This window comes from Dama dama, chromosome 22 (genome assembly GCF_033118175.1).
Source record: "Dama dama isolate Ldn47 chromosome 22, ASM3311817v1, whole genome shotgun sequence".
NCBI classification, from domain to species: domain Eukaryota; kingdom Metazoa; phylum Chordata; class Mammalia; order Artiodactyla; family Cervidae; genus Dama; species Dama dama.
This window is the reverse complement of record NC_083702.1, coordinates 16,403,048-16,427,856: the sequence shown is the minus strand read 5'-3', so window position 1 is coordinate 16,427,856 and position 24,809 is coordinate 16,403,048. Positions and strand designations below refer to the sequence as shown.

The following is a 24,809-nucleotide window of genomic DNA, read 5'->3' as shown; positions in this document are numbered from 1 at the left end:
GAGGGAACCGTCTCATTGGTGACCCGGCTCGAGTCCTGCCCCCACCCCACCCGGTTTTCCCCCCGGCGAACTCAGGCTCCGAGAGGCCGCTGGTATGGCCCGGGGAGGAGGACGCGTGTGTCACCCAGTGTATCTTTAAGGGCTGTTCCCAGGATGAGGGCTCACGCGGGCGTGTGCTGGAGGCTGCAGGAGTGAGGGGCGGTGGCCATGCTGGGGCTGCTTGTGGGATACAGGGGGTGGGGGGGTGGGGACAGGGGCCTAGAAGGATGCACCTCCCCCAATATACCGCTGCCTCCTCCTGGAACACAAACTCACACTTGTGTGGGGGACACACACAGTTTTCACGCACACATCGCAGTTTCTCACGTGGCGCGCACACACGGCCCCTGCAGTCTCTCCGCTTCAGTAGAACACACATAAGCGCGCACACTCAGGGCCCTGTGGGGTGGGGAGGTGGCTAACCACCTCCAGAGGATTTTTCCCTCCCCAGGGAAACTTGGTCTGCTTCTTGGGGGCAAACCTGGCAACCTGTCCTCTGGGTCTGACCCCACAGATCAGAAGATTCCAGATCCCCAGGAAAGAGTCCACCTTTGCCTCCCCCTCAAAGGTTCCATCCCTGGGTCGGGAAGATCCCCTGGAGGAGGGCATGGCACCTCACTCCAGTATTCTTGCCTGGAGAATCCCATGGACAGAGGAGCCTGGCGGGATACAGTCCACGGGGTCTCGAAGAGTAAGACACGACTGAAGAGACTTGGCACGCAATGTCTCCCCCACCCTTTTCTCTCTCTCTCTCTCTCTCTCTCTCTCTCACACACACACACACACACACACACACACACACATAAATGAAGAGCATCTTCCTTAAAGTTAAGTCTGTTGTATTTTTCTCTCAGCTCAGGGAGGCAGGGGTGGGGACAGGTCATGAATACAAGCAAGCCATGGGGACCCCTGTCGACAGCTGGGTGTTCTTCCTCAAAGAGGCAAATTGGAAGGAAAAGAAGGGAAAAGGGTAGGGATTGCAAGAGGTGATGAGAAAGGGAAGGGAGGAGAGTGGGGCAGAGGAGGCTGGGGATACTGAGAGAAATGGATCGAAAAGAGGAAGAAGAAGAAAACTTGTAACCCTGAGATTTTCTTGTATCCTGAGTCATTTGGGAGAAGGAAGAAGGGAGTGCAGGGTGGGGAGACTGAGGCCCAGGGGTATCACCCTTCACAGGAGGCGCCCTCAGAGGGCTCAGTTTCCAGCCAGCTTCCCACCTCTCCCCCAGGCAAAACTCACCTTCCAGAAGGTTCTGAGAGGGTGAGTGGTGGTCAGTGGACACCCTCTCCCACAGGGCCTATGCCCTGATTAGGAGAACTGCAGGTTTTGTTCCCTGGTAACAGGATTCTGCAGCCAGCAGGGGACGAAGGAGGGATTCTAGGCAGGGAGGCCCTCCTGCCTGATCCTGAACTCTCTGAGGCAAACTCCCTGCCAGGAAGGGCTCCCATGGAGGGACAAGGGACATACCCGGCATCTGTGACCAGCCAGCTGCAGAGACCTGCGTGATATTTTCCCTCTGTTCAAGAGATAGCAATGGAACTAGCAGTCAAGAGACCGGGGCTAGTCCACACACTAGCTGTACCTCTCTGTCTTCTGTTTCTGGTCTATAAACTGGAGATGCTAGTCTCGGTCCTGTCACTACCAGCCTTGCAGAATTTTCGTGAGGCTGAAATAGACATTGTTAGTCAGTCAGTCGTGTCTGACTCTGCAACCCCATGGACTGTAGCCCGCCAGGCTCCTCTGTCCATGGGATTCTCCAGGCACGAATACTGGAGTGGGTTGCCATTTTCTTCTCCAGGGGATCTTCCCAACCCAGGGATCAAACCCCGGTATCCTGCACTGGCAAGCAGATTCTCTAGCATCTGAGCCACCAGGGAAGCCCATAGACAAACAAAGGAACTGGTTTGTAAATAGAGCCGTGCTGCTGGGGCGATAAGGAATCACATCTGTGAACAAGTGTGCCCAGGGTGCCTGTTTGTGCCCAGGTCAGGATGTGAGTCTGTGGTTCTGCCAAGGCAGAGTGAGATGCAGGCAGAATGAAATGCTGCTGGCGGGCAGTCAGGAGGAACCTTTGGATCTGAATCTGTCCTTGACTAGCTTGTGATCCTGGGCTAGTCCCTCCTCTCTCTGGTCCCAGGGTTCTCTCCCCGTACAATGACAGTCTTGGGCTTCATGCTGCAGACACCCAGCCTCATCCTCCAGGCCAGGCTGGGCTGGTCCCTTGTGCTGCCCGGGATCCGAGCCAGTGGTGAGGGAGAGAGTGGAGAGAGAAGTCATCAGAGAAGGGTTAGAGTTGGAGTAGAAAGAAAATGGGGAAGAAGGGGCGAGCATCTGGAAGAGCAGACCCAAGGTGCCCTCAACCAGGAGGGCGGGAGGCGGCCAGAGGGCCCGGCTACATTCATCTGGTCCCCAGGCCCAGGGGCCCGATAGGAGATGCGGGGGTGGGGTTGGGGTTGGGGGGCGGAGGAGCCAGGTGTGTGGAAGTTGCAGGTGAAAAACTCCTCCTGGTCAGGGCCTCAGGTGAGATTACAGGTCTTCTGGAGCCGGCTGGGGGACAAAGAATAAGAAGAACAAGTCTGTGCTTCCCAGCCCTTTGATTTCCAGGCCCTCTGTGGTTCCCAGAGCCTGCTTTTCCCTTCCAGTGCAGGGCTGGCTTCCAGCCACACCCCAGGCCCCCTACCCCTCACCTGGTCCTCCATCCTCCAGCCTGCTTCCTGCCTCCTGGGCCATCCCCACCCGCTTCTCTCCCCTGCACAGCCTCCCTCTAGCCTGCATCTCCTGCCCTCCTCCCTTCACCACCCTCCCCTCCCTCTCTACTCTCCTTACTGGGGGCATTGGCAGGTCTTCTTCTCACTAAGGAGCCTCTTGATTTGAGACATCCGTTCTGCCTGGCGCTGTCCAGGGAGAAGGAGGCGAGTTGTGAGGGCCCTGGGCCTCTGAAAGGGAGCTGCCCCTTGGAGGGGAGGCGCAGGGGTGGGGATGGGGGGAAAGCTGGGAGGGGAGAGGCCAGGGCTGTGGCCGAGTAGGCCATCTGTCCCAGAATTGACTGTGCGCCTTCGTTTCTCTCCCTCCTCATGGGATCTGGGACGGGGCCCAGCCATCAGTGAGGGAGTGAGCAGTGGGCAGAGGGAGCCAGAGGAGAAGCGGGTCACAGACACAGGACACCCTCGTGGCCGGACCGGCCTCAGGGTCTTGAGTGTCCCGTAGGGGTGCGAGGACGTCGGGGGAGGGCTCACTCACCCTGCGGTGCCAGCATTTAACACAGACAATGCAGAAGACAGTGAGAAGCAATAGACCTGTGATTCCCCCCAACACCACGAGCAGGAGCTTTGGCCAGGCCTGGGTGAGGTCTGAAGGCAAGACTGCAAGACAGAGAGAGGCGTGCTCAGCTCCCTGCCCACCATCAGGGCAAGGGGCACACAAGGGGGCCCAGGAGAGAGGGTCTCACTGCCCAGCCACACTTGGGTCTGGTCCTTGGGCTGAGAGAGCGAGGCAGGTCCCCTTAGGGGCCACCAGGACTGGAAGGGAAAGGCTGGGGAAGGATTTTTTGTTGTTGTTGTTGTTTTAACATTTTATTTTTTGATGTTTAAAAATAAAATTAAAAAAAGACATTGTTGTGACAGTTTCAGGTGAAGAGGGAAGGAACTGAGCCACAGATATACGTGTATCCATTCTACCCCAAAGCTCCCTTGGGGAAAGGGTTTTAAGATTAGATGCCACTCTGCTTTCTGGGGAGCTAGACCAACAGTCCCCATCCTTGCCATGCACACGAATGTCTGTACGTTTGGGTGTGCACGTATGTCTGGGTCTGAAGAGGAGCCAGTGAGGGGGGCTTTTGGTCAGGGGAGCCCCACTCCTGGGTGGTAGACCTTAGAGAAGTGGGAGCTTGTAGGACTACAAGAGCTCAGGGCCACACCCCACTTCACCTCATCAGCCCTGTGTCCTCAGCCCCTCACCTACCACCCTATCCATCTTAGAGCAATTGGGAGGCTGGGTGGTCTCCACCAGCCCTGGGAGGGTCCCCCAGCTGAGGAGGCAGGGGCTCGGGGTTAGGCCATGGAACATGGACCCTGACTCACCGTTGATCTCGGATTCCAGCAGGACCTTGCCCTTGTCACTCAGCAGACACTGCCACGTCCCAGCCTCAGGCTCCAGCGCTGTCACCGACTTCGACTGATTTGAGTCCTTCATACTCTGGTTCCCCATCTTCAAGTTCAGGGTCAGCCTTGGCGAGCTGGGTCCCAGCACCTCACAGGTCAGACTGTTTGGGGACTTGGTCACTGCAGAGGGACAAGAGCCTGAGACCGGGACCCTGGACCTCCAGGAATTCCATAGAACAGTGACGATGGTGCTTACATCAGCACCACTCTGCTAGCCTCTCAGAGCACATTTTCATACAGTTATCATGGAGGAAGCACAGCTTCTGAGATCCAGCAGTCTTAGATTTGAACCCCAGCCCTGCTGCTTACCATCTGTGAGTCTCTGAAGAAGTTACTTCCCAAGCTGAAGTGAGGTGTTAGTTGCTCAGTGGTGACCGATTTTTTGTGACCCCATGGACTGTAGCCCACTAGGCTTCTCTGTCCATGGGATTCTCCAGGCAAGGATACTGGAGTGGGTTGCCATTCCCTTCTCCAGGGAATCTTCCCCACCCAGGATCGAACCCAGGTCTCCTGCATTGCAGGCAGATTCTTTACCACCTGGGCCACCAGGGAGAGCCCCATACAATAGTTAAATGGAAAGATAAACGCAGAGCATTTGAATGGGGCCTGGCTTGTACGAAACACCCAATCTAAGCCATTATTATTGGTGATGTTGTTATGAAAATTAAGGAGGTAGGAGGGGAAGAACTCAGTATGACACCTGACATTGTCACCATCACTGTCACACTGTTATCCTCCCTAGGACAAAAATGACCCACAGAAGGGAGGGGCTTAGTCGGGATCTGAGAGGGCCCCGGCAGAGGTAGAACTAGAGCCTGGTTCTCAGTGAGGCCCTCGGGAATTCTAGTGGAGCTCACCCTAGGCCGGCTCTTGGATGTCAGGGAGGGACAGAAGATTCCAACTTCAGTTCAAAACCAACCCCCAGGGACTTCAGAGTCTGCCTCCCAATGCAGGAGACGCAGGTTGGATCCCTGGTCAGGGAACTAAGATCCCACATGTGGCAGGGCAACTAAACCCTTCGAGCTGCAACGACTGACCTGCAATGCTCTAGAGCCCATGCTCTGCAAGAGAAGTCCTTGTGCCTCAATTAGAGAAACCCTGCATGCCACAATGAACCCAACATAGCCACATTAAAAAAAAAAATTCCCCCAACCAGAGGGCCTTTGATGGGCTCCATCAGGCATCCAGGGCCAAGGCACCCTCTTGAAGGGTCTGTCATGACTTGGAGGGGCGCTGAGCCAGGTCCCTTGGCCCCTGACCCCACCCTCACCGTCTCAGGCTAGCTCCTCACCTCTCATCACCACGAGCTTCACTTCCTGCTGCAACTTCCCCTTGGTGAGATCCAGGGTCAGGGTTCCAGAACCCGCGTACTGAGGCAAAGTCCGCGGCAGAGTGAAACGCAGCGGTAGCCTCTCCCCCACAAGGAGCTTGAGGTCCTTGGGAGTCTTGAGCACCTTCACCTCTCTGTTCGTCAAGTTGAAGGTGACCCAGGATTGGGAGGAAGAATCCCCGTTCGCCTGCTGCCAGCTCAGCTCCCCACTCAGATTTTCATCCTCGAAGGTGAGTGGGAAGGAGAACTCCGCCTGCTCCCCCTCCTTCACATAGACTGTTTTGGGGGTCTTCTGGAAGGCTGGAGGGGGAGGGAGAGAACCTGGGTCCATACAGGGCAAGGCAGGCGCAGGAAAGGGGGCCACGTGAGTCCAAACACTTGGGCTGCCACTTGAGCCCTTCAAGTCCCTTCTACATCTCCTCTCTTCTCTCTGCTCTGCACCCCAGGGAGGTGCCACAGCAATGACCCCTCCCCGGAGAAGCCCTCCTAGAACAGCCCAGCCACAGGGATCCTCAGGATCCCGGAGCACAGAGGGCATCTGGCCTGTACCACATGGGTACCACATTCATCACCCTTCTCGAGGTAAGCGCAGACACTGGCTGACTACATGCCAGGCGCTGTTCTAAGGGCACTTAGTACATTACTTGTCCTCATGACACGACAAGGTAGGTTAGATCATCCCCATTTTGCAGATGCAGAAACCAAGGCACAGAGAGTTTCAGTGACCTCCCCGGGGCCACACAGTCAAGTCAGAGCCAGGATTTCAGACAGAGTCCATGAACTTCATTACCACGCTACCCTCCTGTGTGTCACGTGAGTCACCCAGAGGACAGGGTCTGGGGTAGCACCTGTCTTCTAGGCTCTTTTTTTGTTTCCTTCCCAGTGCCTACTCAGGACTCTGAACCTGCAACATTGAGTTTCATCAGGGCTGGCTTGTTGCTGTGAGCATCTCTGAGTTAGTGGACTTGCATCTTGGTGGGAGGGGGAAGCTGAGGCAACCAAAAAGACAGATGCCCTTGACAGCCCTCCTGTGGGGCTTCCTCCTGGGTCTCTGGGGTCCCTGACATCCTTACACCCCCTGTCCCTTCTTTCTTCCATGTTCGCTTCCCCAAGGAGTGGCTTGTGAGGAAGAGAAGGCCAGCGTGTCCCTTAGGGCAGACTTCTGCTCCAGGGGATCCTGGCTTCAGCCTCCCCCTCCCCCCCTCCAAACCCCCCCCCCCCACCAGAGCAGAGCACTGAGGGCAGAAGAAGGTCTGGCAGGCAGGGGGTGCCTGTGGGGGAGGGGAGTCCCTCTTACCCAGCACCACGATGGGTATTTTGATCTCCAGTGTCTGCTGGCTCTGGTAGATAGTGCACGTCCAGGTACCACTGTCCTGCAGCCCCACCTGGGCCAGTGACAGGCTCTTGAGGTCTTCCTTCCTATTATTCCCTGGATCCTTACATTGCACTGAAGGGTTGCTCCCAGAGGGACTCTCCAAAGTCAAGGTCAGGCTCTGTCCCAGCAGCACTCGGGAGTCTGAGCTGGCAGTCACTGTGAGGGGAGAAGGCGAACTGTGTCACAAGCAGACACACACCATCTCCCCAAGAAGAGGAGAAGCCAGGAAGCCTAGGGTATTGCTCTGTTGTCTGTTGTTTCAGTTGCTAAGCTGTGTCTGACTCTTTGTGACCCCATGGACTGTAGCCCACCAGGCTCCTCTATCCATGGGATTTCCCAGGCAAGAACACTGCAGTGGGGTTGCCATTTCTTTCTCCAGGGGATCTTCCCACTCCAGGGATCAAACCTGCGTCTCCTGCATTGGCAGGCGGATTCTTTACCACTGAGCCATCTGAGAATCTGCAGTTACCCTTGTTCCAACATCTCCCTTCTGTCCACCTCCAGCCCAAGGCAGGGTCTCCTCTCCCCTCCCGCTCACCTCTCTTCCTTGTCTCTCTCACTCCTCCCTCTGTCTCCTGCCTTTCCACCCCTGCACCTCCCACTCGCCCGCAGGTCTCTGTCTCGCTTGCCTGACCCAAGGCCTGAGGCGGCACTGAGAAGACACAGTGGCCTGTCTGATCTGTCTTCAGACTGTTGAAATGCCAGCAGCTCAGGCCCTGGTTTGGGTGCAAGGATGCGAGTCAAGAAGGAAGGGAAATTGGCTGAAGGTCCCAGGCTGCCCTACTCACGTCTGAACACCTGCAGTTCCACCTGGAGCTTCTTGTTGTCCACTTCACAGGTATAAGTCCCCGAGTCAGTTACTTGGAGATTCTTGATGATCAGAGGAAAGGATCCTTGGTCCCACAGGTTTAATTTGGATTCCACTCGATGGCTCAGTTCACTGTTACCTGGGAGCAGATCCCGTATGGAGGAGGTTGGGGTACCCTGGAGACAGCGCATCCCTGGCAAGGGTGGTACCCACGACTCTTCTGATCTGAGTTGCTGATCTCCGATAAAATCTGCCCTGGTCCTAATCTGAGAACCCCAGACTGGCGAGGAGGTCCAAACACATTCCTTTACCTGGCCAGGACAGCATCTCGCTAACCCCAAATAAAATCGTAACCTCCCTTAGAGAGCACCAGCCTCTACAGGTATGTGCGCTAAGTTGCTTCAGTCATGTTTGACTCTTTGCAACTCCATGGACTGTAGCCCGCCAGGCTCCTCTGTCCATGGAATTCTCCAGGCAAGAATACTGGAGTGGGTTGCTGTGCCCTCCTCCAAGGGATCCTCCCTACCCAGGGATCTAACCCATGTCTCCTGAGTCTCCTGCATTAGCAGGTGGATTCTTTACCACTGAGCCACCTGGGAAGCTCCACCAGCTCCTACAGGCCAACACTTTACACACATCATCTCAGGTAATCATCACAAGTCTGAGAAATAGGTATCATTTTGCTTATCTTGCAGATAAGGAAACAGAGGCTCAGAGAAATAAAGTAGTTGTCCAAACTCTTGTTTACACATTATCAGCAGGAACATAAACCAGTGCAATTTCATTGGAAAGTAATTTGTTTTGTTCTTATTTTTTAAGTTTTTATTGAAGTATAGTTGATTTAAAATGCTATGTTAATTTCTACTGTACAGCAAAGTGATTCAGCTAAACACATACACATAGCCACTCTTTTTAAAAATTCTTCTTCAATACAGGTTGTTACAGAGTATTGAATAGAGTTCCCTGTGCTATACAGTAGGTCCTTCTTAGTTATCAGTTTTATATATAGTAGTGTGTATATGTCAATTCCAATCTCCCAATTTATCTGTTCCCCTGGAAGGTAATTTATAATACTCCCAGAATTACAAATGCACATACAGAATGAAATGTCCACCATGAAAGAAGAGGTTAAATAAGTTAGACTCACTCTTTCAGTGGAATGCTATAAGAGAAGAATGAGGAGGCTGTTTATATTCTGAGATGGAATAATATCTGAGAAACACTGTTAACTGAATAAAGCAAGATATTTTCAAAGCTATCACTGTTTGAAAAGGAGGGAGAAAGTTATTTATCATCTATCTACCTATATTTCTATCTGTCTATCCATCTATCTTTTAAACGAACAAATATTTCTAGCGGTGAACACAAGAAAATGGTCGCCTTGGTTGTCCCTGGGGATAGGAAGTGAACCCCATGAGACAGGTGTGGGAGAGCTTTTCATTTTATGCCTTTTAGATCTACTGTTCAAATTTTGACTCCAGTAAGTGGTAGAGCCAGGATTAAAATTCAGTCTGTTGTGAGACTTCCCTGGTGGTCCAGTGGCTAAGACTCTGAGCTCCCAATTCAGGAAGTTCAATCTCTGGATAGGGAACTAGATCCAACATGCCACAGCTAATACCTGGCACAAACAAATAAATAAAAATGAATATTAAAAGAAAAAAACTTCCACTGCCTCCCTTGTCTGCTCAGCAGATAACTCCCAGCCCCAACCTCTCGCCTTCCTCCTGGGCCCACGTTTCCAGTGGCCCAAGGAATGACTTCATCTGGATGTCCTGACATCAGCCCAAAACTCAACTGGTTACAAATGAAACCTAACAACCTTTCCCTAAAATAACTTGTCTTCCTTGCTTCCCTGCTAAAAGCTCTTCTGGCTCTCATCAAGACCCCCTTGTCCAGACTGTTCTATACTTTGTAAAAGCAATTCCACTTTGTGAAAGTTCTAAGAGTGTGAGAGAATCTGGGATCAGTTCTTGGAGGAGACCAGTACAGAACAAAGCCTTAAAAGAAGGGTAGGCAGGGGACTTCCCTGGTGATCTGGTGGCTAAGACTCCATACTCCCAGTGCTGGGGGCCTGGGTTTGATCCCTGGTAAGGGAACTAGGTCCCACATGACACAACTAAGAGTTCACATGCCTCAACTAAAGATCCTGCCTCAACTAAAGTAAGATTCTGCCTGCCTCAACTCAAGATCCCGCAGGCCAGACGAAGACTGAAGATCCTGCATGCCGCAACTAAGACTCAGTACAGACAAATAAATAAATATTTTTCTTTAGAAAAAAAAAGAAGTAAGCTAGAGGAAAGTGTTGCAGCAAGAATGTCTAGGAAGGGGGTAAAGTTCCTGGAAAGTCATACAGGCAGCCACCTCAAAGCAGTGCGGAGAATACCTGGGTGTGAGGTGTCTGGCTGAGGAGCTGCGGGAAGCCATCCTGAGGGAATGAATGTCTGGCAGAGGCTCTTCCAGGCTTAGTCTAGTGGATTAGGGAGTGACTGGCACTGTTGGGAATCAGCGCTGCCGTAGGAAGAAGAGAAGCAAAGTAGGAGAGACCAGTAGCAAAGGAATTGCCAGGAAGCTCCCACTGTAACCCAGGGGAGGGGTAGATGGCCTTGGCCAATGATGGCGGCGTTCCCATGAGAACAAAGAAGGTGAAACGGAAGAACACTTCCACCGGAAGGAATGGCCCTAGGCAGGGACTGAGGGGAAATCAGGGACTGAAGTGGGGGGAAAAAAATCCCACTCTGGTTCAGAAATTGGGAGCGGCCAGGAGAGTGATCCTGCTGTTGTCAGAGATCAGGAAGCTGGGAAGCGAAGCCATTCTGAAAGAAGTTGAGATCTTAGGAACAGAACAAAAACATCGACACAAAAGAGGTGAGAATTTTTAGAATGGAGCACATTGTTTCAAGCTCACAGGCGAGCACAGAAATGCAAATTAAAACAACAATGATATGTTTTTCAATTATCAAAATTAGCAAAAAATAAAAGAGAGAAGGTTTTAAATATTAGTATTCAGTGCCAGCAAGGGCTCCAGGGAAAGACACACACAGTGACATTATTATCTAGACTTACTGTAAATGGATAGAACCTTTCTGGAAGCAATCTGGCTGTATACACCAACTTTTTTTTTTTTTTAAAGCTCATATCCTTAATTTCATTTCTAGAACTTTATCCTTAATAAGTTTAAAATTCAAGCCAAAATGTAGGTACAAAAATAATAATTACAGTGTTCTTAATAGGGTGCAAGATTAGATGAAAAGATAATGGCTGCATATTAGAGCATACTAACTTGATGGACTATTAGGTGAGCACTAAAAATGACATTTACAAATAATTTTCAATGAAATGGAAAACATTCATAATATACATTTTTTAAGTTGTGTTAAGATCATCTTTACTTTTTTGGTTAGTTATTTGAACTACAAAAATTATACAGACTCACAGACTCAACATTTCTCTCCTTCCTTGCCCATCATCAATACTACTGCAAACAACTTAGTGTGGATTTCTTCATGCTTTTTTCTGTTTGTGTAGACATATATTGACACACATTGAATTTTCCTTTTTTTTTAGTATCTATTTTTATTTAATATTAATTTGGCTACACTGGGTCTTAGTTGCCACATCGGGGATCTAGTTCCCTGACCAGGGATCAAACCTAGGCCCCTTGCATTAGGAACACTGAGTCTTAGCCGTTGGACCACCAGGGAAGCCCCCACATTGAATTTTTAAATTAGAATGGGACTCTATTATTGATACATACATAGCTTACTTTCCACTTAACAAAATGTGGCTGACATCCTTCTAAGTATGTGTGTGTGTGTGGAGCGTCTTCATTCTGTTTGTTTTGTTTTGACATTATGAAAGCTAATCATTTTACTCTGATGATTCTTTAAACATTTTCTTCTGAGAAAATCATGCAACCATAAGAAATAGCGCAGAAATAGCTGGAATACCCTTGACCCAGCTCACCCCAAATGTAACAGCTTGCAAAATTATAGCACAGTATTGCTGCCAGAATATTGGCATGGACACAATTCAAGATGCAGAACATTTCTAGCACTATAAAGATGTTACCCTTTTCCAGCCAATTCCTATTCCCTCCCAGACCCCTTTGCCCTGACTCCTGGCAATCACTAATCTGTTCTCCATTTCTGTAACTTGTCATTCTGAGAATGTTAGATAAATGAAATTATTTAGTATGTTATTTTGTGGGATTGGCTTTTTTTTTCCCCCCATACAGCATAGTCCTCTGGAGAGTCATCTAGGTTGTGATCCAAAACTATAGTTCATTCTTTTCACTGCTGAAAAATAGTCCATAGCATGCATACAACCATTCACCCATTAAAGGACATCTAGGTTATTTCTAGTCGTTGGCTACTACTAATAAAACTGCTGTCAACAATTTTACACAGATTTCTGTGTGATCATAAGTCTTTCTTTCTCTGAGGGGTAAGTGTCTAGGAGTGCAATTGCTAGGTTGTTGCAAGTTTAGCTTTCTAAAGAAATTTCCAGGGCTTCCCTGGTAGCTCAGTGGTAAAGAATTCGCCTGTCAATGCAAGAGACACAGGTCTGATCCCTGGTCTAGGAAGATTCCACATGCCATGGAGCAACTAAGCTCATGTACCACCACTACTGAGCCTGTGCTCTAGAACCCAGGAGCTGCAACTACTGAAGTCCCCAAGTCCTAGAGCCCTTGCTACCCAACAGGAGAAGCCACCACCATGAGAAGCCTACACACTGCAGCTAGAGAGTAGCCCCCACTCCCTGAAACTAAAAAAAAGCCTGAGCAGGAATGAAGACCCAGCACACTCAAAAATAAGTAAATATTTTTTTTTTTTTAATTGCTGAACTGTTCTCTGGAGCAGCTGTACCATTTTATACTCCCACCAGCAATATAAGAGTAACCAGTGGCTGCATCCTCACCAGCACTGGATGTTACCTTTTTTTTTTTTTTAATTTTGGTCATTCTGATACATGTGTGGCGATATCTCATTGTGGTTTTAATTGGCATTTCCCTGATGACTAATGACAATGAACACATTTTCATGTGTTTGTTTGCCATCTCTATGTCCTCTTTGGTGAAATATCTCTTCATGTCTTTTGCTTATTTTCTAATTGGATTGTTTGGGTTTTTTGATATTGAATTTTGAGAGTTATGTTCATATTCTAGATACTAGTCTTTGTTGGATATGTAGTTTGAATATATTTTCTCATATTTTATAAATTAAGACAATTTTCCTCTTCTCAATAGAGTCTTTTGCAGAGCAAAATTTTTTTATTTTGGTCAAACATACCAGGAATGTATGGACCAACATGTCAGGAATTCCCTGGAAGTCCAGTGGTTAGGACTTGGCACTTCCACCTCAGGGGGCACCAGTTCGATCCCTGGTTGGAGAACTAAGACCCCACAAGACAGTGGAGTACAGCCAAAACATAAAAATAAAAAAAGATCAATGTATCCATTTTTCCTTTTATGGATTGTGCATTGGTATCTAGTCTAAGAACTCTGCTTAGTTAAGTCCTAGTTCATCTTCTGAAGGAAACATAGAAACTGATTAAAACAGTTGACTCTGGGGAAGGGAACCAAGTAACAGGGGATCAGGAGTAAGAGGGAGATTAATCGTCACTGTGTATCATCCAGCTCAGCTCAGTTCAGTTCATTCGCTCAGTCGTGTCCGAATCTTTGCTACCCCATGGACTACAGCACGCCAGGTTTCCCTGTCCATCACCAACTCCCAGAGGTTGCTCAAACTCATGTCCATCAAGTCAGTGATGCCATCCAACCATCCCATCCTCTGTCGTCCCCATCTCCTCCTGCCTTCAATTTTTCCCAGAATCAGGGTCTTTACCAATGAGTCAGCTCTTCGCATCAGGTGGCCAAAGTATTGGAGCTTCAGCTTCAACATCAGTCCTTCCAATGAATATTCAGGACTGATTTCTCTTAGGACTGACTGGTTTGATCTTGCAGTCCAAGGGACTCTCAGGAGTATTCTCCAACATCACAGTTCAAAACCATCAATTCTTCGGTGCTCAGCTTTCTTTATAGTCCAACTCTCATAACCATACATGACTACTGGAAAAACCATAACTCTGACTAGATGGACCTTTGTCAGCAAAGTAACATCTCTGCTTTTTAATATGTTGTCTAGGTTGGTCAAAACTTTTCTTCCAAGCAGTCACCATCTGTAGTGATTTTGGAGTCCAAGAAGTTTGTCACTGTTTCCATTTTTTCCCTTCTATTTGCCATGAAGTATTGGGACCAGATGCCATGATCTTAGTTTTTGAATGTTGAGTTTAAGCCAACTTTTCACTCTCCTCTTCCACTTACCTCAAGAGGTTCTTTAGTTTTTCTTTGCTTTCTGCCTTAATGTGGTATCATCTGCATACCTGAGGTTATTGATATTTCTCCTGGCAGTCTGGATTCCAGCTTGTGCTTCATCCAGCCTGGCATTTCACATGATGTACTCTGCATATAAGTTAAATAAACAGGGTGACAATATACAGCCTTGGTGTACTCCTTTCCCAATTTGGAACCAGTCCGTTGCTCCACATCCAGTTCTAATTGTTGCTTCTCGACCTGCATGCAGATTTCTCAGGAGGCAGGTAAGGTGGTCTGATATTCCTATCTCTAAGAATTTTCCACAGTTTGTTGTCATCCACACAGTCAAAGACTTTAGTGTAGTCAATAAAGTTGATTTTATTGACTGCACTATTGTATATGTTTTTCTGGAACTCTCTTGATTTTCGATGATCCAACGGATGTTGGCAATTTGATCTCTGGTTCCTCTGCCTTTTCTAAATCCAGCTTGAACATCTGGAAGTTCATGGTTCATGTACTGTTTAAGCCTGACTTGGAGAATTATGAGAACTACTTTGCTGGCGTGTGAGATGAGTGCAATTGTGCTGTAGTTTGAACAGTTTTCGGCATTGCCTTTCTTTGGGATTGAAATGAAAACTGACCTTTTCCAGTCCTGTGGCCACTGCTGAGTTTTCCAAATTTGCTGCCATATTGAGTGCAGCACTTTGACAGCATCATCTTTTAGGATTTGAAATAGCTCAGCTGGAATTCAACACCTTCACTAGCTTTGTTCATAGTGATGCTTCCTAAGGCCCACTTGACTCAACCACCGTGGTTACCTGGGTCATTAAGATATTTTTGTATAGTTCTTCTGTGTATTCTTGCCAACACTTCTTAATATTTCAATTTATTAAGATCTCTTAATGACTTAGTTGCTCAGTTGTGTCCAATCCTTTGTAACCCCATGGACTGTAACCTTCCAGGCTCCTCTGTTCATGGGATTCTCTAGGCAAGAATACTGGGGTGGGTTGGCATTTCTTACTTCAGGGGATCTTTCCAACCCAGGAATCAAACCCAAGTCTCCTGCAAGTCTCCTGCATTGGCAGGTGGATTCTTTACCACTAGCGCCACGGTTGCCAAAGGGGAGGAATGGTGTGTAGGAGGAATGGTGTATAGGAGGAATGGTGTATAGGAGGAATGGTGTGTAGGAGGAATGGTGTATAGGAGGAATGGTGTGTAGGTATAACTGAATCACTTTGCTACACACCAGAAATGAACACAACACTGTAAATTAGCTATACTTCAATTTTAAAAAAAGATGGGGCTATAATGCTTTGTAATATGGAGTACAGTTATTAAATAAGTCACTGAGAGAAAAATGAACGTGAACTTGATCATGCCTCTAGATCTAATCACCATCTCTAGGAGATTTAAGGGACAGAGACACATGTTAAATGCTACCATAGTGTAAAACTTACAGGGCAATTGCCTGGTTTCTTCAAATATCAGTTGCAAGAGGGGGCGGAAAAAGGAGAGTAAATGTACAAATTCAAAGAGATTTAAGGGCCATGTCAAGCAAATACCATGCATGAATTTTTATTTGAATTCTGATTCAAATAGACCAAATGTAAAAATTATATTATGAGGCATTTGGGAAAATTTGAACACTGGATATTTTTTTTCATTAAGGAATTAATTTTTAAGCATTGATGATTGTATTATAGATGTGTTTTTTAAAACCAAATATAGTTGATTAACAATGTTTCAGGTGTACACAAAAGTGATTCAGTTATATGAACCAATATCACTCATGAATTGATCATTGTTGAAGCTGAGAGGGATACATAAGGGTTCATCATATACTTATTCAACTTCTATATACATTTGAATTAAAAGAAAATGTTAACATAAGCAGTGAAATGGAAATAATAATAAATCAAATAAACTTATAAAGAATAAATACATTTCACACTGGTGGCATTTTTCTATTTTTGACTCATATGACTTTCTCCCATTCAATAATGTATTGAATATTAGAAGCCATACCCAGAAGAAAGAAGTTACTTAAACAGGAGCATGAGGGTAAAATTTACGTGAAAAAATAAGATTGCAAAATAATGTTCCTAAGAAGTTTTGAAATCTTCTTTCCACTTTGAAAGCTAGAAAAAGACTTCCCTGGTGGCGCAGTGGATAAGAATCTGCCTGCCAGTGCAGGGGACATGGGTTCAGTTCCTGGTGGGGAAAGATCCCACATGCTGAGAAGCAACAGCCCGTGTGCCACAGCTGCCGAGCCTGAGCTCTGGAGCCCACGTGCCACGACTCATGAAGCCCTTGCCTAGAGACTGTGCTCCACAACAAGAGAAGCCTCTGAAATGAGAAGCCCACACTAGAGAGTAGTGTGGCCTAAGCTCGAGAGTAGCCCCCCAGTCACCACAACTAGAGAAGAGCCCAAGCAGCGATGAAGACCCAGTCAAAAATAAATAATTTTTTTAAAAAGCTAGGAAAAAAACATTTTGTTGCTCTTAATGGAAGTAAACAAAGTATCATCATTGGTCTGTAACAAAAACGTTCATGAAATCATGGGTTTCATATGATAGCTATTTTTCTAATATCCATTAAAATAAGGCCATCAATATTAAAATAATGAAATTATAATAGACCACCAGAAGCCATTCCCCAGCCCACCAGTAGCTGGCAGAGGGAGGTTCTGGACTTGGGGACTCCCTGAGACTCTGGTTGACGGCAGAACCCTCCAGAACCCCAGCGTTTACTAGGAGCCGGGCCCTGCCACAGGTGTGTTCATTCCCCAGGGCTCTCTTTTCTAAACAGGGAGCAGGGCCCACCTACCTTTGTGCAAGAAGGAGCCATAATTCCCCAAAATCTTGGACTGGGAAGAATCTTTCCAGCTGAAGGCCAGGTTCTTCTTCTGAGAAGTCTGGCAGGGCAGCTCTGCCTGGTCTCCTGCCCTACCCAGCACCACTGTTTTTCCCTGAGTGCCAGCCAGGAGGGTCGCTAGGTGGAAAAACAGGGGGGTCAGGCCTTGAGGCTGTGGTTGCCCCATCCCCCACCTGGCAGTCCCCAACCAGCCCCTCCTCCCAAGTCACCTGCACCCGGACCCCAAGTCTGAGCACTCACCCAGTTGCTGCACCAAGAACAGGTGCCTAAGAGAAGTCCTCAGGCGCATTGTGGCTTTGCTGAGGCACGCAGGGGGCCTGAGCCTTCCCCTGAAGAAAGGGCAGGGCCTGGGGGAGACACCAGTCAGCAGTTAGCAGGCATTCACCTGGCTGGGTCCCCTTCATGACCCAGACAGCCAGGTGGGAACCTAGCGGGAACTCTGAACAAGACACCCATGGGTTACATGCCACGCATGCTGTGCCCAGGCCAGGGGTGGGTTTTTTGCCAGGGGGAACCAGAAAAGGATTCTCAAAAGACTTCCCTCGTGGTCCAGTGGTTAAGAATCTGCCTGCCAAGGCAAGGGACACGGGTTCAATCCCTGGTCCAGGAAGATTCCACATGCCATGGAGCAACTAAGCCCTTGCACCACAGTTATTGAGCCTGTGCTCTAGAGCCTGAGATCTGCAACCACTGAGCCCATGTGCTATAGCTACTGAGGCCACATGTCCTACAGCCCATGCTCCACAACAAGAGAAACCACCAGAATGAGAAGCCCTCCCACCACAGCTAGAGAGCAGCCCCCACTCCTTACAACTAGAGAAAGTCTGCGGCCAACAACAAAGACCCAGCACAGCCAAAAATTAATAAATCAATCAATGAATTACAAAATAAAATGAGTGAATGGCCTTTGGTGTGAATGAAAGTTTTTTAAAAAGAAGAAGCCTCAGAGAAGGTGGCAAATTGATAGAAACTGGGACTAGGGAGTCAGGCCAGGTCATGAAGGTCCCGGAGTGCCATGACCCTGGGTGCTCGAGGGAGCTTTACTTAGAGAAGGACAGGAGTAGACTTACAGGATGGATCCCTCCAGCTGCTGAGCAGAAGAGGACGTGGAGGAGGTCAAGCATGGGAGGCAGGATTGCAAGAATCCTGGTGAGAGAAGATGAGGCCTGAACTCAGACAGACAGACTTAAGGGAGGAGTTCTGAAAGAAAACCCCCAGTTCCTGGGGTCTGATTTGGCATGAGGGGTGCGGTCAGGGAAAGGGCAGAGGGTGATTCCCTAGAAGGCCTCTGAGTGGGACAAGCAAAAAGGTGATGCTCCGGAGTTCCTGTGGGCTTGGAAGACAGACAGGGCAGTGAGGGAGGGGGTCGCAGAAGGGCTCTGCATGGACCTGGAGGAATGGGCGGCACTGGGTTGGAGCAGTGATTCTCCACGTGTGATCACCCGAGAACTTGTGAGACAGGCAACCTCTGGGGCCCACCCTAGACCTCCGGGATCAGGAGCTGGGGTTGGGTGCAGCCGTCTGCATTCACAACCCTCTGGGGGACTGGTGCACACTCAAGTCTGACAACCCCAAGCCAGCTGGAAAAGAAAGGGGAGGGCACCCCACCACAGTCCGCAGAGTCGGGGTGGGGGGGGGTGGGCAGTGTGTGGCTCTGGAGGGAAGTCTTGGTGGGTGGAGCCTGATCTCGAGTCTTGCTGGACAGGCCAGAGAGTTAGGGCTTGGCTCTGCAGGGCACTGGGAACCGCTGCTCATTTTGGAGCAGAGATGTGATGAGGTCTTTGAGAGCTTTAGGAAGCTCAATCAGATGGTAAGGGGACCAGATGACATGGAGGAAGTAGAGCCAAAAGGAAGGCCACCAGACAGTGCCTCGCAGGCAGGCGGGACCTGGCTCAAGTGTCTTTGAGGGGGTGGTGGAGGGTTGGACTAGAAGTCTGGGAGACTAGCAGAGGCAAACTATTACATATGGGATGGATAAACAACAAGGTCCTACTGTATAGCACAGGGTACTATATTCAATATCCTGCAATAAATCATAATGGAAAAGAATATGAAAAAGAGTATAGTATATATAACTGAATCACTTCGCTGTACACCAGGAACTAACACAACATTGTAAATCAACTGTACTTCAATTTTTTTTTTTTAAGTGTCTGAATTTGGCCCCAGATTGAGGGCGGGCCCCAGAGCAGTGACAGCCTTGGGGCTGTCAGCGCACACCTGGCGCGCAGCTTGTGTATCCAGACCTACTTTTCTCCCCCACCCCCCACCCCAGGCTGGTCTTTCTCTCTGCTGGGGACCACCTTTCAGTGAGCTGTCTGCTCTGAACTCCCAGAGTCTCCCACTCTGAACTTGACCCCCTTATGGGCACATCCCACCTTCTACCATAGTTTCAGTTCCTGCCTTTCCTCCACCAACAGTCAATCTTAAGGGAGATCAACCTTGAATATTCATTGGAAGGACTGATGTTGAAGCTGAAGCTCCAAAACTTTGGCCACCTGATGCGAACAGCCAACTCATTGGAAAAGATTGAGGGCAGGAGGAGAAGGGGGTGATAGAGGATGAGATGGCTGGATGGCATCACCGATGCAATGGACATGAACTTGGGCAAACTCCAGGAGATGGTGAGGGACAGGGAAACCTGGCATGCTGCAGTCCAAGGGGTCGCAAACAGTTGCACACAACTGAACAATAACAACTCTCCTCCACCAACTTGATCTCTAGGCTGGAGATGATGGTCCAGCCAGCAAGGCCACCACTGGCCCCATTTGGAGTACAGAGAAGGGTCTTGGGATGTGTTTGGTTAACTTAAACCAAATTGAATTGAACAGAGAGGGGAAATCACTGATTACTTTTTTCTGGACTCAACATGGTAATTCTGTTACTAAAAAGTGTCTGTACACACCCAAACCTGGCCTGGATGACACCAAGTCGTCCCCATCCACACGGCCTACTCTTGTGCCCATCCTCTCAGGCATTCTCTTTTCTTTCTTTTTATTTTTAATTGGCGGATAACAGCTTTACAATGCTGTGTTGGTTTCTGCCATACATCAACATGAATCAGCCATAGGTATACATATGTCCCCTCCCTCTTGAACCTCCCTCCCACTTCCTCCACCTTCCTTCTTTTATTTTTTAAATTTTTTGACCACACCACGAAGCATGTAGGACCTTAGTTCCCAATCAGGGATCAAACTTGCACCCCCCTGCACTGGAAGCACAGAGTCTTAATCACTTGACCATCAGGGAAGCCCAAACCCCCAACCCCCAGGCATTCCCCATGGTCTCTGCCCTGCTCTCCACAAGGAGGCTGACCACTGCACACCTTATACACTGTGTCACCCAGGCTCCCTCGGCCTTCAGCTCCTAGTTGGGGTCGGCCAATGGGAAGCACCCACAAGAGATGAGAGGGCTGGGGAGAGAGGTTGGGGTGTTTTATCCTTGTTCTCTCCTGGCTCAGGGCATATTTTCTGGCATCAGCTGTATTCCCTCCTTTGCCCTTTCCTTCCCATGGTGACCACAGCTCTTGCCAGGTGGCCCCCTAATAGCAACTCAAGGCATCACTGGGTTCCAGAGACACCAGGTTGGCCCTTTCCCCTTCAGGATTCTGCCCACTGCTTTGGCATCTGGTGCCTCAAAACCTCTTTCTGCAGGTGGTCTTGAACCATCTGAGATGGATTCCATTTCCTGTTGGCCAATGATCCATGATAAGGAGGCAGCACTTGAGTGCGTGCTAAGGGCATGACCCTCCTAGTGAGGTTTGGGCAGGGGAAGCCTCCTCTTCAAGAGGTGTTGAGGCACCAGATGCCAAAGCAGCAGGCAGAGTCCTGAAGGGAAAGAGCCAACCTGATGTTGCTTTGTCTGCCTGAAAGAGGAACTACTCAGGGCCTAATGCCTGGTAGAAACTTGCTAGAATTTTTTTTTTTTTTTTAAATAAGGGAAATAAGAAGAAAAGTGGTCAAGAAGGAGGTTTTGGGGGCTCCCCTGGTGGTCCAGTGGTTAAAAATCTGCCTTGCAATGCAAAGGACACGGTTTGGTCCCTGGTCCGGAAAAATTCCATGTGCTGCGGAGCAACTAAGTCTGTGCACAACAACTTCTGAGCCTACGTCTAGAGCCCAAGCTCTGCAACAAGAGAAGCTACCGGAGTAAGAAACCCACGCACCGCAACTAGAGAGTAGTCCCCGCTCATCGCAGCTAGAGAAAACCTGCATGTGGCAACAAAGACCCCCCACAGTCAAAAAAATAAAATAAATAAATAAATCTTAAAAAAAAAAAAAAAAAAGGAGGAGGAGGAGGTTTCCAGGAAAGGAAGAGGGAGGCTAGGTCACGGGTGAAGTTGTTTACTAGTTGGCCTGGGACGACAAGGCACATAGCAGGAGGCTGGGGTGAGAAAGTAGGGCGGGGCACTCTTACATCTGAAAGTAGGTCCCACTGTCTGCCCATCCTAGACTCACCGTGTCCTGGGTGAGCAGAGAGTGAGGGAGTCTCCATGTGAGATGCCCTTCCCTGAGGTTCAGAGTCAGCTTAGACGCCTGAGCAAGACTAGGGCCATTCTTGTCCCTCCCCGGGTGTGGTCAATTTTTCCTCCCCACTCCGTGATCCTGGCCTCAGTGCAAGGCCCACTTACCACCCCCAGTTCCCTGTGTTGCCCCAACCCACAACCCCAGGGCTCAGCTTGGTCGGTGGAGGAGGTTCTGGGTTTCCAGCTGCTGTTTGCTTTGATGCCTGGGGCTTCCGCTGCCGCCCCAGAGAGCTGGCCTTTGATCCCCACATCCTCAGCCTCCCCAGAAGCGCTCTGCCCCGGTACAGTAGCATCCTGTACACTGTACACCGCAGGCTCCTGAGGCCGGCGGGAGGGCCCACGGGTCCCTGAGGCCTTGGCTCCTCTCTCTCCCTGTTTCTCTGCTCACAGCCGTGCTTCCCCTCACCTCTACCTTCAGCTCCCTGTGTCTGTCTCTCCTCCTCTGCTAAGAGGCAATTCTAGCTCTCCTGGCTCGCCTGCAGGGCCCCTTGCTTCTTTCCCCTCAGAATCCCTTCTCTCTCCAGCAGCCACTAAGCTCCAGTCCCTCCTGGCCTGGAAACCAGCATCCTGGCCTCTGGGTGGAGGGCTGCAGTCTCCCCACAAGCTTCTGTGTGAAGGGAGCCTGCAGACTACAGCCTGGGGCCCAGGATAGATGCCAGGGAGATGGCTGTGGGGTGGACAAAGGAAAAAGGACAGATTCTGCAGAGGAATACATAGAAGACCCAAGGGAGGATGATGGGAGGATTGGGGGGGGGGGGGTGGGACAGAAAGACAGGGAGGGACCCAGATTAGCTCATTAAAGCAGCAGCTACATTTACACAGTCCACGATCACACACAATGCCCCAGGTAGCAAAAACGAGGTAGGGCAGAGGGAAAGAAGGAGATTCTGAGACACAAGACACAGGCCTGGAGCAGGACACCGAAAGGAGAGGTCAAGGTGGCAACGCACTGCTTGCCCTCGCGGCCCCAGCCGCCCCCCACCCCCGGCAGGGCTGAGAAGAAAGAGGCTGGGGGCTGGGGGGAGGAGGGCACAGCCCCACCGCAGTGACAGTCTGTGGTCCCGCAGGCACTTTTATCTCCTCCGCATGGCCCCCATCAGCCCCCTCCAGCCCGCCGCGGATGTGCCCCTCACTGCACGAGCCCCGTCTGCTGCGCTCCGGCTTCGTGCGAACTTAGCTTCCTAGAGACTTGGTCCCTCCAAGGGACCCTTGTGGTTCGGTGGCTGCAAACCTCCACCATCCTCTCCTTTGCCTCTGTCGCCCACATGGGGGGAACGGAGCGCCCCCTCTCCTTCCACGATCCCCGGAGGGGTGCAGAGCCGACCTCAGCCAAGGAGCCCACAAACCCCAGCCCCTTGCCTGTCCCCTCCGCACACCCACCCTCATCAAAGGCATTTCACTCAGCCAAGACTCACGGAGGCTCTAAAGCGGCCAGGCCCTTGTCTACCCAAATCCTTGATGCCATGCCAGGGCCAGGATCAGGGCCCAAGGCCTATGGGGCTTCTGCCCAGACCAGTTGATGGGAGGGAGTCTTATCTCAAGTGGGCCTCTTCTACCTGAGGGCCCCCACACTGAAGGAGGGAGACATCCCACGGTTCTCTGGGAACCCCTTCTTCTGAGGTGAGGAGGGCGGCCATTTTGTTCCAGCCCAGACTCTACACAGCACAAGAAATTGTCAAACACACAGTGCGGTGACCTCCCCGGCATCAGGCTCTACCCTCAGTCCTGCACCCCAAAAAGCCCACCCCGAAAGGGCAGGACATTCAGGAAGAGCTGTCCCACCCAGAGCGCGATGTTTGAATGAGTGACAGTGGGGCCTTTCTATTCTGAGGGATCTGACTGTAGGGAGGAGGCCCCCATCCACACACACACAGAATCCGGCCAGGATGGGAGGACAGTGGACACCCTGGGGAACAGGGCTGTAAGCCAAGGAGGCCTCAGGAGAGAGGAGAGGACTGAGAATGTGGAGGTGGGAGGCAGGGGTCCTTCGGAGCATTCTGCTAGAGAGGTATCACCTCCTGTGTGTCCCCCACACCCCACCAAGCCCAGGGAGGGTCTGCAAGTCCTTCTCTAACGCCCCCAACAGCCTCCTTTCCTAGAGCAGCTGAGACACCTAACACTGATTTCTTAGAACCAATTTTTCTAATGACGTGGTGGCCTAAAAATACGTATCTCTCCCTTTTACCGCATGTCATACCCAGGAGCTAGGTTTCACCCCCTTCTCAGAATTTTAGCTTTCAATCATCTCATTAATCATTTTAAAGCTAAAGTGGAAGTGTCTTTAGATATACTGTTCAAAAATCCTAAAAAGGCACGAAAAGCAAACAAAAGTGTAGAAACATAAACTGAGAGTCGAAAGAGGCTACATCAGTCATATGGCTTATGAAATGCTGCAAATGTGATTTCTGGTGTGAGTTTTTGGTGAGTGAGTTATTGGGAAAATTAATTTGAAGGGAGAAATGTCTCTACACCAGGTTCTACTTCCCTTTCTCTTGCTTTTATATTGTTTTTTCTTTTCCTTTCTTTTTCCTAGGCCTCCTCCCTCTTTTAATATTTGTGGGTTCTTTCTATGTCTCTTCCATTTCTTCTTTCCCCTTTTTTTCCTTCTTTTCCCCTCTGCCTGTCTTTATCTCCTCTACTGCCCATGACCAGTGGCCTTTTTCAGCCCGGGGCCCTGAAGCGCCCATTTCTTCTCTGATCTCCAAGTCCAAGTCGACACCCTTCCGCCCCGGGAACTGAGCTGTGTGCAGTGGGGCTGTGAAGAGAGGCATGGCAGAGTCCCTTGGCTTCTGCAAGCTCACATTTCCAGGGGGAGAGTGTGGCTCGGGAAATGCCAGAGAAGGTTGCCGGAGCTCTGGGCAAGACCTGTGATGCCAACACATCTCCTGCCTCACACCCCTCCCCTTCTCGACCCTCAGAAAGGAACGAAGCCTGGTCTGTCCCTCTTACCTCCCGGCCTGGGTCTCTCTTCCCTTCTGCTTCTTGCACAGGTGTGTCTCTGTGAGGGTTGGGAGCAGAGGCCCACTGGGGAGGATGCCTGTTACTTCTGCAGGCAGAGATACGCTTAGACGGAGAGACAGGAAGCCTGGTAGCGAGTCCCCTCCACTCCCCAGGCCTGGGCCAGCCCCCAACGTCACCATCTAGAGCTGGGGTCCCCACCCTCTGCCTTTTGGGGAAGATGTCAGAATGAAAATGACAAAGTCAAGGGAAAAAGTTTAGCAGAACCCAGCCGGAGCCCAGAATGTGGCCCCGCATCTCGGTGGATGGCAGGAAAAAGCGTCAATGTGCTTTTTGTGGCTAGCAAGAAAAACATTGATTGGATCAGTGATATTACAGTCTGGCCAGGGCTTCAGGGAAACAAGAAGTGGGAAGCAGATGGAGGATCCACAG

General features: G+C 49.8%; 1 protein-coding gene across 3 annotated transcripts; it reads right to left on the bottom strand.

Annotated features, from left to right (window-relative positions):
- Positions 1-861: 861 nt before the first annotated feature.
- On the bottom strand, positions 862-24,574 carry CD4 (CD4 molecule). Of its 3 annotated transcripts, none has more exons than XM_061124814.1 (10): positions 24,369-24,574; positions 17,138-17,244; positions 16,850-17,014; positions 7,691-7,849; positions 6,825-7,058; positions 5,489-5,827; positions 4,117-4,317; positions 3,278-3,399; positions 2,864-2,931; positions 862-2,584 (listed from the first exon to the last, which is right to left on the bottom strand). In XM_061124814.1, the coding sequence occupies exons 1-10, from the start codon at positions 24,557-24,559 to the stop codon at positions 2,554-2,556; spliced, it is 1,617 nt and encodes a 538-aa protein (XP_060980797.1). In that variant the 5' UTR covers positions 24,560-24,574; the 3' UTR covers positions 862-2,553. The 3 variants fall into 3 exon arrangements, with proteins under 3 accessions (XP_060980797.1, XP_060980798.1, XP_060980799.1); XM_061124815.1 differs by having other exon boundaries at positions 3,334-3,399; XM_061124816.1 differs by lacking the exon at positions 3,278-3,399.
- Between the last annotated feature and the right edge of the window lie 235 nt (positions 24,575-24,809).

Coding starts and splice junctions, on each gene's coding strand:
- CD4 (XM_061124814.1), bottom strand. CDS start 24,559: ATGGTGACGTTGGGGGCTGGCCCAGGCCTGGGGAGTGGAGGGGACTCG. Junction 4,318..5,488: donor GAAGCTCGTGGTGATGAGAG/GTGAGGAGCTAG, acceptor GTCCCTCTGCAG/TGACCAAGTCCCCAAACAGT. Junction 2,932..3,277: donor TTAAATGCTGGCACCGCAGG/GTGAGTGAGCCC, acceptor CTCCCTGGACAG/CGCCAGGCAGAACGGATGTC.